Below are 13,626 nucleotides of genomic sequence, written 5' to 3' on the forward strand. Positions count from 1 at the left end.
GCTGAAATGCAATACCGAAGTCCGGGCTTCGTCGAAGATTACTTGACCAAAATTTCAACCAATTTGGTTGAAAAATGAGGGCGTGACAGTGCCGCCTCAACTTTCACGAAAAGCCGGATATGACGTCATCAAAGACATTTATCAAAAAAATGAAAAAAACGTTCGGGGATTTCATACCCAGGAACTCTCATGTCAAATTTCATAAAGATTGGTCCAGTAGTTTAGTCTGAATCGCTCTACACACACACACACACAGACACACAGACACACAGACACACGCACATACACCACGACCCTCGTTTCGATTCCCCCTCGATGTTAAAATATTTAGTCAAAACTTGACTAAATATAAAAAGATGTATGCATCGATCCATTGTAGTTAGAATTCCTATATTGTTAAGATTAAACGCACACAAACATGTACTCTTGACGGGAAATCGAGTGTTCAAACGATACATACTTCATTTGACTGCAAATTATGTTACTTATATGGTCAACGTTTATTATTTCCCATTTCCAAACAAGGTCAAATGGGATGTACAGCTTGGGAAAACTATGGTGTAACTTTGTGCGTGAACGATGTCGGAGAAAATAAATGCATACGCTTACCTTGATACCGTTGACCACTTCGGTCAGCATCTTGAGCCTGTTGTCCTTGAAGGCCATGGAGTCGCGATGCATGGTGGTCAGTCTGCGAGTGACCACCGCGGTGACGGGCACCATGATCACCATCAGCAGCATACCTGTACACATAGTGAACACAATAACACAAACACGCATAACTGTACACATAGTGAACACAATAACACAAACACGCATACCTGTACAAATAGTGAACACAATAACACAAACACGCATACCTGTACAAATAGTGAACACAATAACACAAACACGCATACCTGTACACACAGTGAACACAATAACACAAACACGGATACCTGTACAAATAGTGAACACAATAACACAAACACGGATACCTGTACACATAGTGAACACAATAACACAAACACGGATACCTGTACACATAGTGAACACAATAACACAAATACGGATACCTGTACACATAGTGAACACAATAACACAAACACGGATACCTGTACAAATAGTGAACACAATAACACAAACACGCATACCTGTACACATAGTGAACACAATAACACAAACACGCATAACTGTACACATAGTGAACACAATAACACAAACACGCATACCTGTACAAATAGTGAACACAATAACACAAACACGCATACCTGTACAAATAGTGAACACAATAACACAAACACGCATACCTGTACAAATAGTGAACACAATAACACAAACACGCATACCTGTACAAATAGTGAACACAATAACACAAACACGCATACCTGTACACATAGTGAACACAATAACACAAACACGCATACCTGTACAAATAGTGAACACAATAACACAAACACGCATACATGTACACATATGGCAAATAAACAACGAACAAACCTATACACGCAGAACAAATATAGGAATAACACATCTGTTTGATCCTTTTAATGTTATAGGCCTATGACACCGATACGTGAACGGCCTGGCGATAACCTTACGTGTAATTTTCTGCTGCTGATAATTATCACGAAGTCACCGAGACGAAATTTGTTCTGGGAATTCTTTGCCAGTTTCTTGCGAGTCATGTAGCAGACGTGATAGAATGTGTACATGGCGCCATTATGTGTATTACGACGTTTTCTCGGAGTTTGCTTCTCGTTTGACGTCAGATATTTCGCTTTGGAAGAGAGGGCAAGAACAGACATCTTTATTTGTTTATTCGGTGTCGTTTCTAGTTAAAACACAAAAGCGAACCTTTGAAGAATGTACTACGTACTACGTACCAACTGAGTGCATTGACCTTATTTCACTGCTTGTCATGACAGAGTATTCATTTTTTTACGAAGCAATGCTTTGTACTTGTTACGAAATGACCGCGTGAAGTAAACGACAGACGCGGTGACCGCACTCACTGATGAGCATGGAGGGCCCCAGCAGCCTGTAGAGCAGGACCAGGGACAGCACGATCTTGGCGGGCGAGGTCCACATCTCTGACGCCATGTTGGTCAGGGCCTCCCTGATGTCAGACGCGTCCACAGAGATGAGGTTGACCGCCTGCCCCACTGTCGACTCCTGGCGCGACTCCGTGTCCATCGTTAGTACCTGCAGCAAAGGAATACAATGAAACGACTCCTGGCGCGACTCCGTGTCCATCGTTAGTACCTGCAGCAAAGCAATACAATGAACCCCCCGTTTGAAAATGTCATCGCTTTTAGGATTTCTTTCTTGGATGTTCTCATCATCAGGTATATGCCTTCATGAAAAGGATACGATAGATATCCTGTTTAAAGACGTCCTGCCCTAATGTGCTTTGTCTCCTTAGGTGTTCCCTTGAACAAGTATAAACCTTAAGGAAAGGGGCACACACTGACGTATAACCCTGTATTCAGACTTAATACGGATGTATATTTACCTATATTTTATATCTTTCTATGGTCTTTAATGGAGGTTTTATTATTGCTTAACATATAACTTGCAATGATTATGTTAACACCTGGTGAGAGTTCTATTGTGTAGCCTGCTTGCGTGCTAGCTGTTCGTATCAAACCTCTAACACTTGTATTCGTGGAATGCAAAGATCACATTTGTATGTTGATCTCTGTATGACCAAGTGTGTTGAAAATAAAAAAAATGTACCTTATTATATATGCTGTTGATGACGGCACTCTTGATGCGCAGAGCGAAGGAATGATTGACAAAATGTGTTCTGGAGTTCATGAAGCTTTGCGCCATCTTTGATATCACCATTAGCGCACAGATGGCATAACCTTTCCGTGAGGGGGCTGATGAGTCTTCCATAAAGTCCAATAGATACCTGCAAAACGTGTAATGTTGTGGATATAACTGATTAACAAGTCGCGTAAGGCGAAAATACAATATTTAGTCAAGTAGCTGTCGAACTCACAGAATGAAACTGAACGCAATGCCATTTTTCAGCAAGACCGTATACTCGTAGCATCGTCAGTCCACCGCTCATGGCAAAGGCAGTGAAATTGACAAGAAGAGCGGGGTAGTAGTTGCGCTAAGAAGGATAGCACGCTTTTCTGTACCTCTCTTTGTTTTAACTTTCTGAGCGTGTTTATAATCCAAACATATCATATCTATATGTATTTGGAATCAGGAACCGACAAGGAATAAGATGAAAGTGTTTTTAAATTGATTTGGAAAATTTAATTTTGATAATAATTTTTATATATTTAATTTTCAGAGCTTGTTTTTAATCCAAATATAACATATTTATATGTTTTTGGAATCAGAAAATGATGGAGAATAAGATGAACGTAAATTTGGATCGTTTTATAAAGTTTTATTTTTTTTTTTACAATTTTCAGATTTTTAATGACCAAAGTCATTAATTAATTTTTAAACCACCAAGCTGAAATGCAATACCGTAGTCCGGGCTTCGTCGAAGATTACTTGACCAAAATTTCAACCAATTTGGTTGAAAAATGAGGGCGTGACAGTGCCGCCTCAACTTTCACGAAAAGCCGGATATGACGTCATCAAAGACATTTATCAAAAAAATGAAAAAAACGTTCGGGGATTTCATACCCAGGAACTCTCATGTCAAATTTCATAAAGATCGGTCCAGTAGTTTAGTCTGAATCGCTCTACACACACACACACACACAGACAGACACACACACACACACACACACGCACATACACCACGACCCTCGTTTCGATTCCCCCTCGATGTTAAAATATTTAGTCAAAACTTGACTAAATATAAAAATGGTCATTTATTTATTGTTTTCACCTAATATCGACCGACATGCTGCTGCTAAAGTTTGCTCTTGAGAACATGTAAAAGAGCCGTTTGTGCGCCTGATAAAACTTGTTAGAGCCGTTTGTGCGCCTGATAAAACTTGTTAGAGCCGTTTGTGCGCCTGATGAAACTTGTTAGAGCCGTTTGTGCGCCTGATGAAACTTGTTAGAGCCGTTTGTGCGCCTGATAAAACTTGCTAGAGCCGTTTGTGCGCCTGATAAAACTTGTTAGAGCCGTTTGTGCGCCTGATAAAACTTGTTAGAGCCGTTTGTGCGCCTGATGAAACTTGCTAACTTGTCTGGACCAACTATCGTCATTAAAGCATTATTCCGTTTAAGTAAATGGTTTAATGACAGCAGTAATGGCTTGTGAGAGAACACTCTCATTTTAACGAAAACACTGTTATATGATGTTGAGGTATCGACTTCTCATTCACTAGTAAATCAATCACACACACACACACACACAAAAACACACATAACTTACCCGAATATGAGAGGGTCGGTCATGTGCAGTGCAACGTTTGTGAGTCTGTACAGCTGCCCGATGGCAAAGTCCACTCCAAACGTTCTGACCAGGACAACTAACAGCGACGGCCTGCTTCTCTTCTGGCCAGTCTTCGCCCGGCTTTCCTTTGTGTCCTTTTGTCCTACACTTCGAGAGTAGGCTTTCTCCACAGGGCTATGATCTGAACCGAGAATTTTGTGGGATTCTGTCCTGGGGTGGATAGCACTCTGACTTCTTTCGTAAAGGATTTTGTGTTTTGCTCTCCCTTCGCTCCTGGTTCGTCTGCGTGGTTTTGTCTCGGCTTGTTCCCAAGGGCTGGGTGAGGGTATTTCTGGCAGCGTCTCGGCTTCTGTAGCTGCGGGTACTTCATCGTGGATCTGTGCCTGGTTTCTGTTGCAGGGAATAAAGATAAAAGTTCGTATTGATGGCGAGCATTTCCTTCAATGCAAGAAAGAAAGATAGAAAAAGATAAATGTTTTTCAAAATCATTATTGCTGATTTAAGAAAATCAATGAATTCTCGATAGAAAAGAAACCGAAAAGTGAACAAGAAACGCAGTATAATTCTTCCTAAAATGTTTCTTACTTGTGACCCGGATCCGCGTAGAAACTTTTACCACCTCATTTCTGATTCTAACATTTTGGCTCTTCGCAGTTAGTGTTTCATCAAACTATTGTTGTACATTGTTGTGTGTTTGTTTTTCTGTTTTTTTCTTTCTTTCTTTTTGTGTGCTTTTCTCCTAGTTAGACATTTCATAAACTTACCTTTTTTGCTTTTTCATTCTTCGCAATTAATTTTGTCACTGAATACTAAATGTCCACCTGATAACTATCATAGTATTTTCCGTTAAGCCTCGCGTTTAAGATGCAATACCTGAATTTGGACTTGGTCACTTCTCGTGCCCATGCTCGTGTGAATCTGGGTACGACATTGCTGGAGCTGTCTGAAGGCAGTAGAAGAAAAATGTCCTTCTCTGTGAGTTTGCCACTGTACGCCTTGTCCAGTAGTCTGAAACAAAAATTTCGTGCAACCACCATCATCAAAGAGATATCTACAGCAGTGTTCGCGTCAACTGGAAATGTTCGATATTTTACCGATGTTAACCGGAAATTTCTGGTATTTTACCGATGTTAAAGACACATTCCTTACCGTGTAAACAATTCGACCAATCATCTCACATCTGAACAGGATGTTGCATAGGATAAGACCATCCCTCCACTTCGACACATCCCCACATTCAAAAGGCTGAATGCTTTGTGTGCAGATTGCGAATTTGTTTTATGAATCAATATCTTAACGGAAGCAAGTAGCACTCTGTTAAGTTAACCCACACACAACATTCTCACGCTGCACTAAAAATAGTCACGAGTTTGATTTAAGGTATGTGTCCAAGTGGGATGTGTGTGTGTGTGTTTTTTTATCCCAGGCTAGATATGGGATGGCGAGTCGAACTGTTTTCACGGGAAAGAATGTGTCTTTAAATATGCTGAATGTGTCTTTAAATATGCTATGTATTTTGACATTCATGTACGTATGTGTGTTGAAACCGGCACGGTTGGCCTAGTGGTAAGGCGTCCGCCCCGTGATCGGGAGGTCGTGGGTTCGAACCCCGGCCGGGTCATACCTAAGACTTTAAAATTGGCAATCTAATGGCTGCTCCGCCTGGTGTCTGGCATTATGGGGTTAGTGCTAGGACTGGTTGGTCCGGTGTCAGAATAATGTGACTGGGTGAGACATGAAGCCTGTGCTGCGACTTCTGTCTTGTGTGTGGCGCACGTTATATGTCAAAGCAGCACCGCCCTGATATGGCCCTTCGTGGTCGGCTGGGCGTTAAGCAAACAAACAAACAAACAAAATGTGTGTTGAAAACTGTGTAAATTGTATTTGTTTTCTTCAATGTGTACAACTATTTGATTTAGCATTATGTCCGTTGAAAATGAGGCGAGTATGAGTATAGTGTATGATTATTTGATTTGGAAATTGTGTACAGAGTGATTTATTTATGTATGTTTTTGTGAGGCGCTAAGAACTATTTTAGGATTTGCGCCATATAAGTATTCTCATTATTATTTGTATTATTTAAAGTGATATAATACCGGCGAATACTTTATGTAAATCAGCAACCAATCTACTGATTGTGATTACATTTTAAAGGTGTGTTTTTAGTGTCACAACAGAGCTACTGCTTCGTTGTTACACCTTAGTGTGACTAGCAGTCGGGATACATTGAACGCTTTTATTTCCTGATGGGATGTATTCTTCCTGCCTTGGAGCTCAATTCAGAGGCGTGAATACCGTAGAAATGCGACAGATATGCTGTAAACAGGAATAGGCCAAGACTGTCCAAGGTTTAAGACAAATTAATGAATCAAGAAACAACAGTTTCCATTGTCAATACACACACCGCGAATACAGGGCATCACAAGTTGAAGCGATAGGACGGAAACAAAATGTCCTTCTGCTGTCTCTGACCTCCTTTGTAGGCTGACCCATTAATTCCAGCTAAGACGCGATGGTGACGCATCATCTAAACCTCTCGGACTTGCATGCATATATTTTCATATTAATAACAGTAAAGACTCAACTTGTCATTCGAAACCAGCAAGCGCTTTCTAATCTGGGACATAAAAGGCTCACCTCTATTTTACAAATCAAAGAATCAAATAAACAAATAAACGTCTTAAAGGCACGCTGGTCATCTAAAAACTTACATATGAATCAGTATTAAAGCAATCATGTGCACGACAACATAATTATATGTCACACGCTTTCCTTCTTTGCCACTACAAAAGCAAACGTGTGCAAGATTATATGTTACACGCTTTAGGAGCATGGCAAGAACGGATTCAAACTCAAAATCGTCCTTCCAAAAGCCAAAAAATGCACACACGACTTTCATTTCTCCTGTTGTTATCGTTTTTTCTCTTTACAAATTTTTCAACTCTCAGAATACTGAAAACAGCATCCCAGACGACAGTACTGTTTCCATACGCGAATTTAGCTTCCCTTGGAAAGTGGCTCCCTCAGGAGGCCTGTTAGTCTGACACTATAAGGACAGAGTTCTGAACATAGATGACAAAGATTCCGGAATGAACAAACATTTCGCGGATGCAGACACAGAAAGACGTCATGAAGAATGCGATGCTTCAAAAGATACAGACTGTGACGATGACTGTGACGTCATTCACATATTCCGAGACGTCATTCACAGTTGTTCGGTCACTTCCGTCAAAAAGTAGATCTCTCCACAATGGCTGCTCCTGTGTTTAGGTTTGTCAAGCTTGAGTACACAAAACGTGTTTGTTCTCTCCTCTGTTGAAGCTGTGAGACATAAATGCTATTTCGACTTGGTCGTGTGACAGAGTTTTCTTCCAAACTCGATTAGCTCATGTCTAACTCAGCCTGACGGCTTCGTTAAACAATGAACATAATCGAATCTCGCGTGGAAGAAAACGTCTGTCACACGACCAAGTCGGAATAGCAGGTAATGTCAGGCTTTTACATGGGATGAGAGCATCCTTCCACTTATACACATACCAAACACGTACAGCCCAGCTGCTACCAGTGTTGATTGGGAACTTTTTTCTTAAGTAATTTGGCAGATTGACATAGGTATCAGTTACAAAACGTTTTGGACGCAACGTTCCCACTCAGAACAGTACGCAGCCAGGCTGTTGCTGTTTAGTATGTGTTTTAGTTGAAGGACGTTCTTATGCCATGTAAAAGCTTGCACTGATGGAATGTGTAGTGTAGTGCTTTACAAGATGGTTTACACAAGAAGAAAGGTACAGTGGAAAGTGTCTATAACGACCAGCCAAGGGACCGACCAGAAGCGGTCCATATCTAGACAGGTGGTCGTCATAAAAAGGTGATTCACACTGGAGAGGGCCCCAAAGGGTTTAAAATCGTGATCGTGATTGGCGTTTTTTGACCTTTCTGTGACCGTGATTGCCGAAATGTCCATTTCTGTGATCGTGGTGGGACTTTGCCCGTGATCCGTGATGACCAAAAAAATCAAGTCTCGTGATCGTGATCGTCATTTGTTTTCGTGATCGTGATGGGCATTATTGCAAAGCATTTTATTTTCAACGTACATTTTTCACAGCTGTATCACTCTATGATCCTCTATTCGTCAAGGTGTTTGTGATCGTGAAAACAAAAATCAAGGTAACTGTGATCGTGAAAGCTAAAATGTCCCTTCCCGTGATCGTGATGATACCCCCCCTTTGGGGCCCTCACTGGAAAGAACCTAGTCAGGGGTGGTCGTATTGGGCGGGTAGACGTTATCAAGAGGTGGTCACCGGGGCAGGTTCGACTCTGTCTTTGAGTTTACAAAATGTTGAAAGCGTGATCACGTTCTGTACGACTGTACTGCGTGTACTGCCGATCCTCACTCAATGGGGTGATACAAAAAGTATACGCCGTGAGCTCAACATATGTCTCAAGAATACGCTGACTTACTCTTTTGTCCAGGAGAAGGTCAGTCTTGACCACCAGGACGCCGTTGGCTCTGGACAAGGTTTCTGCAATCACAATTTCAAAATAATTCAAAATAATTTGAAAGACCATTTGAAATATTTGGAAGAATTATTATTCTTACCCAGATTCCCAGCTGCAACTCAAACCCAAGAAAAGAACCATGGTTGGGGTATACTGTAACAGTATATTGCCTTGTTTCTGTCCATTAAACGGGAACACTCATTTTTACAAATGTTTTCAATATGGTCAACCGTGCATTTGTTTTGAAAGTAATGCTGCGTAGAATCGTTTGTTGTATGTTAATCATATATCATATATAACACAAGTTTTTGTTGTAACGATGGTAGAGATGTCGGTTTAAGTGCTAATTTGCTTTCATACCTGCGTTTGTGCGTGCGTGCGTTCGTGTACTAGTGTCTGTCTGTCTATGTGTGGATTGTCCATAATCTGTGGTTGCTTACCCTGACACCTGGCGGGAAATATTGTTCTTCTCGTTCTGAAAAACCATACAGAACCAACAGACAGGTGATGACAGACGATTTCAGGTAGAACAGCCAAGTTGGAAACTGACCAGTATCGGACTCCTGAAAACGAGTAAAACATACAAGCATTTGCTACCAATCATATTTTTTGGTCGCTTCATTCTTTTGTGTGTCGTCAAAATGTTAGTCAAGAATAGTAAAGATCACGGACGACATAATTGATAACTTGCTACCGCTTCATTCAAGTCAGCCCTGACTGCTTCAAATATATCACTGTTTCGTTTGTTTAGTTTCTGTATCTACAACATGTGCACCATGCAGACGACAAAAATGGTTATGACCAACAAAAACACACAAAAACACACAAGTCGGCCCAGACAGTGTGACCCTCGAAAGCCTCATTGAATCAGATTATAATTATGTGTCTTAATTAGTCTTGATTTTTCCCGCGTGTATCTCGTCTTTTCTTTTCGTCTCGTCTTGTCTTCCTGTATCGTTGAATGCTTTATTATTGGGGCGGGGATATAGCTCAGTTGGTAGCGCGCTGGATTTGTATTCAGTTGGCCGCTGTCAGCGTGAGTTCGATCCCAGGTTCGGCGGAAATTTATTTCACAGAGTCAACTTTGTGTGCAGACTCTCTTCGGTGTAGAAACCTCCCCCCGTGTACACTACATTGGGTGTGCACGTTAAAGATCCCACGATTGACAAAAGGGTCTTTCCTGGCAAAATTGCTTAGGCACAGTTAATAATTGTCACCCGTGTGACTTGGCATAATAGGCCGTGAAAGGTAAATATGCGCCGAAATGGCTGCAATCTACTGGCCGTATAAAATTTCATCTCACACGGCATCACTGCAGAGCGCCTAGAACTGTACCCACGGAATATGCGCGATATAAGACTCATTAATTGATTATGCCTTTGTTGTACAACATAGACATGCAGAAAAAAGCACACGTTAGCAGAATAAATTATATAAATAACATGTGAAATGTTCTGTTCTGTTGTGGCTTCTGTTCAAAACATTCGATGTTTTCACCTGGATATCTCCTCAGTCTTGTCTTGTGCTCTCAAATGTATTTGTATTTTGTTTTGCCAACCCCAGAAACGAAGGTGTCTATGCAGGCAACTCACTTGGTGAAAAGAAAAACGTGCTCACCTGTGTGCTGGTCAAGAAGGCCAGAGTGTGGGTGAGGATCAAGGAGAGCCAGAGGAGACACAACACTGCTGACCATCTCATTCCTCTCTGCTGGGCCAGTCTCGTCAGTTGGGAACTGACCACCTGTTGTATTAGCACTTGGTTTTAGACATTATTTTATTCAATTATCCATGTGTACCATTCTTATTTAGTATTTGGGAATCAACCACTACCTATTTTATGAGTATTTCAGCGTATGCACATGTATGTTCATTTATCTGTGTAAAATGGATTTTGTGTATGGTTCATCAAAGAACACTCTACTTCGTTTCTTAGTAAAGCGGAAGTGTACAGTTTATCGTTGAATCTCCAAGAAGTTGTCTAAAAAATATATTACAAAGTTGCTTACAAAAATAAGACGTTAACTTACAAACGGAATGCCTGAATTGGTATCTAACTGTACTAGCAAATTCATTAAATCATGTATCAACAAACAAATAAACAAAATAATAGCTCAATAAATAGATACATGATTAAATAAATAACTTCAAGGTGCTTTGGCTGTACATTGTCTTGTCTATCCTTTGCGGATTATGACTTTATTCAGTTATTCTGCAGAAAAGACAAATGCTGGAGAAAAACCGTTCTTTTCTGCAGCATTTCTGCATAATGTCATCTTTCGCCTAAGCAGCGTTTTTTTCTGCAGCAAAACATTTTACTGCAGTAAATTTGAAATCAAGAATATGCTGCAGTAAAACGGTGCTGTTGTTTTACTGCAGAAAACCTGTTTACATTTTTTCTGCAGCATTTTGTACTGGCTCTTGGCGGATTATGACATTATTCAGTTATTCTGGAGAAAAACCGAAATGCTGGAGAAAAACTGTCTTTTCTGCAGCATTTCTGCATAATGTCATCTTTCGCCGAAGCAACGTTTTCTTACTGCAGTAAAACAGTTTTTCTGAAGCATAATGTTTACTTGGTTTTTTGCAGCATTATTGCGATTAACTTTTTCTTCAGAATAGTCTGTGACAGTTTTTCTGGAGAAAAACGAACGACCTTGTAAAGTAGCGTTTGTATTCGTCGCCCTCTGGGATAGTATAATAGTTTGTTCCGCAGTGTACCAATCAGAAGGCGTGTAGCATAAGGGCATTATATTCAACTTCACAATGGCGGCCGAACGTGAACAATTTCTGAAGCAAATCGAACACGAAGTGGACTACTGCGTTCGTCTGGGAAAATGTGACAATGTTGCCATTGTTTAATTTGAAACTTTGAACTTCCGGCGGAAAGGAAGTCAGACAGACAAAATACATTCGTGTCACGCACAACTATTGGTAATTCTGGATGAGTCCATCTCTCGACAGAGGGGGGCTCGCGTGCTCCAACATTATAATGAGCCAGTACAAAATGCTGCAGAAAAAGTGTAAACAGCTTTTCTCCAGTAAAACAACAGCACCGTTTTACTGTAGCATTCTTGATTTCAATTTTACTGCAGTAAAATGTTTTGCTCCAGAAAAACCCGTTGCTTCGGCGAAAGATGACATTATGCAGAAATGCTGCAGAAAAGGCAGTTTTTCTCCAGCATTTCTGTTTTTCTGCAGAATAACTGAATAATGCCAAAATGCTGAAGAAAAAGTGTAAACAGTTTTTCTCCAGTAAAACAACATCACCGTTTTACTGCAGCATTCTTGATTTCAATTTTACTGCAGTAAAACTGTTTTACTGCAGAAAAAAACGTTGCTCTCGCGAAAGATGACATTATGCAGAAATGCTGCAGAAACAAACAGTTTTTCTGAAGCATTTCTGTTTGTCTGCAGAATAACTGAATAAAGTCATAATCCGCTAAGGATACTTGTCTTTCACGTCACAGTCCATTGTGTACGTACCGCAGTGAGCAGGGTGGAAGCTGAAGAGACAAGGACGGGCTGATCCAAAACATGGACAATGGATTGAAGATACCCGACATGGAACACCACTTCAGGTATGGGCATGAGAGCAAGCAGCATACAACACACCTGAAGAAATCAATCAATGAGTCTTATATCGCGCATATTCCGTGGGTACAGTTCTAGGCGCTCTGCAGTGATGCCGTGTGAGATGAAATTTTATAAGGCCAGTAGATTGCAGCCATGTCGGCGCATATTTACCTTTCACGGCCTTATTCCAAGTCACACGGGTATGGTGGTTCGGACACCGAAGAGAGTCTGCACACAAAGTTGACTCTGTGAAATAAATTTCCGCCGAACCTGGGATCGAACTCGCGCTGACAGCGGCCAACTGAATACAAATCCAGCGCGCTACCAACTGAGCTATATCCCCGCCCAATAATCATCATGATTAGTCAAATAGACAACTTTCGAAAGTAACTCTATCGGGCTTTGTATGAGATATATAACAGTTCTTTACCTTGAAATGGAGGTCAGCTGAGCTATATATAGTAACGTTGCACTGATCAGTGAAGGCAGGCGACATTTGCTAATGAGTTTCAATGTGCATGTTTTCCAAAGAAGAACGCAACATATCGAGCAGACACTTCATTCCTGAACGATCCCTGGGTATGCCTAACTCAAATCTTCAACTTTATTCATCGAGTCTAGAAATTGTCTCTGCTCAATTACCATTTTGCATTTGTAAAGTCTGCCCTCGGGCAAAGGTTTGTCATGTGACCCCAGCAGAAAATACGCGTAGAGCGGGGACGTCATCAACAGCAGTGCACAGTGTCCGGCCATCACTTCGTGTCCTCGGAGAGAGTCTGTCAACTGTAGCCAGGAACTGTTCCATGTTGTATTACCACTCTGTTGAATACAGCAATAATAATGATGATATTACAAACACCACGACGAAGACGACGATGAGTGAAAACACGACGACGACGACGACGACGACGACGATGATGATGATGATGATGATGATGATGATGATGAGGATGATGATGATGACGATGATGAGGATGACGACGATGATGAGGATGATTGCACAAAAGCGAATAGACTTTCACGGTAATGCTCAGATGATTTGCTCATTAGATTTATTAATGTGTTACTTCTCAGAACATGTTATGATCAAGACTGTATTGTTAATAACTTGAAGATGTGGTACTAAAGTACGTCACACAGCGTGTACATGCAAGTAAAAACAAAAATAGCAACCCATCTTGGTTAAGTGATAGCAAT

At 40.9% G+C, this 13,626-nt stretch overlaps 1 protein-coding gene across 1 annotated transcript in view; it reads right to left on the reverse strand.

Annotated features, from left to right (window-relative positions):
* LOC138964050 (ATP-binding cassette sub-family C member 3-like) overlaps positions 1–13,626 on the reverse strand; it is a 52,453-nt gene that overhangs the window by 34,829 nt on the left and 3,998 nt on the right. The window contains exons 2-11 of the mRNA XM_070335930.1: positions 13,072–13,248; positions 12,340–12,468; positions 10,475–10,597; positions 9,298–9,420; positions 8,819–8,880; positions 5,231–5,365; positions 4,337–4,747; positions 2,719–2,896; positions 1,995–2,184; positions 610–743 (exon numbers count right to left, since the gene is read on the reverse strand). Coding sequence (XP_070192031.1) covers positions 610–743; positions 1,995–2,184; positions 2,719–2,896; positions 4,337–4,747; positions 5,231–5,365; positions 8,819–8,880; positions 9,298–9,420; positions 10,475–10,597; positions 12,340–12,468; positions 13,072–13,248 — 1,662 coding nt within the window. The remainder of the gene's footprint in view (positions 1–609; positions 744–1,994; positions 2,185–2,718; positions 2,897–4,336; positions 4,748–5,230; positions 5,366–8,818; positions 8,881–9,297; positions 9,421–10,474; positions 10,598–12,339; positions 12,469–13,071; positions 13,249–13,626) is intronic.

The sequence above is a fragment of the Littorina saxatilis genome, linkage group LG4 (assembly GCF_037325665.1).
Source record: "Littorina saxatilis isolate snail1 linkage group LG4, US_GU_Lsax_2.0, whole genome shotgun sequence".
NCBI classification, from domain to species: Eukaryota; Metazoa; Mollusca; class Gastropoda; order Littorinimorpha; family Littorinidae; genus Littorina; species Littorina saxatilis.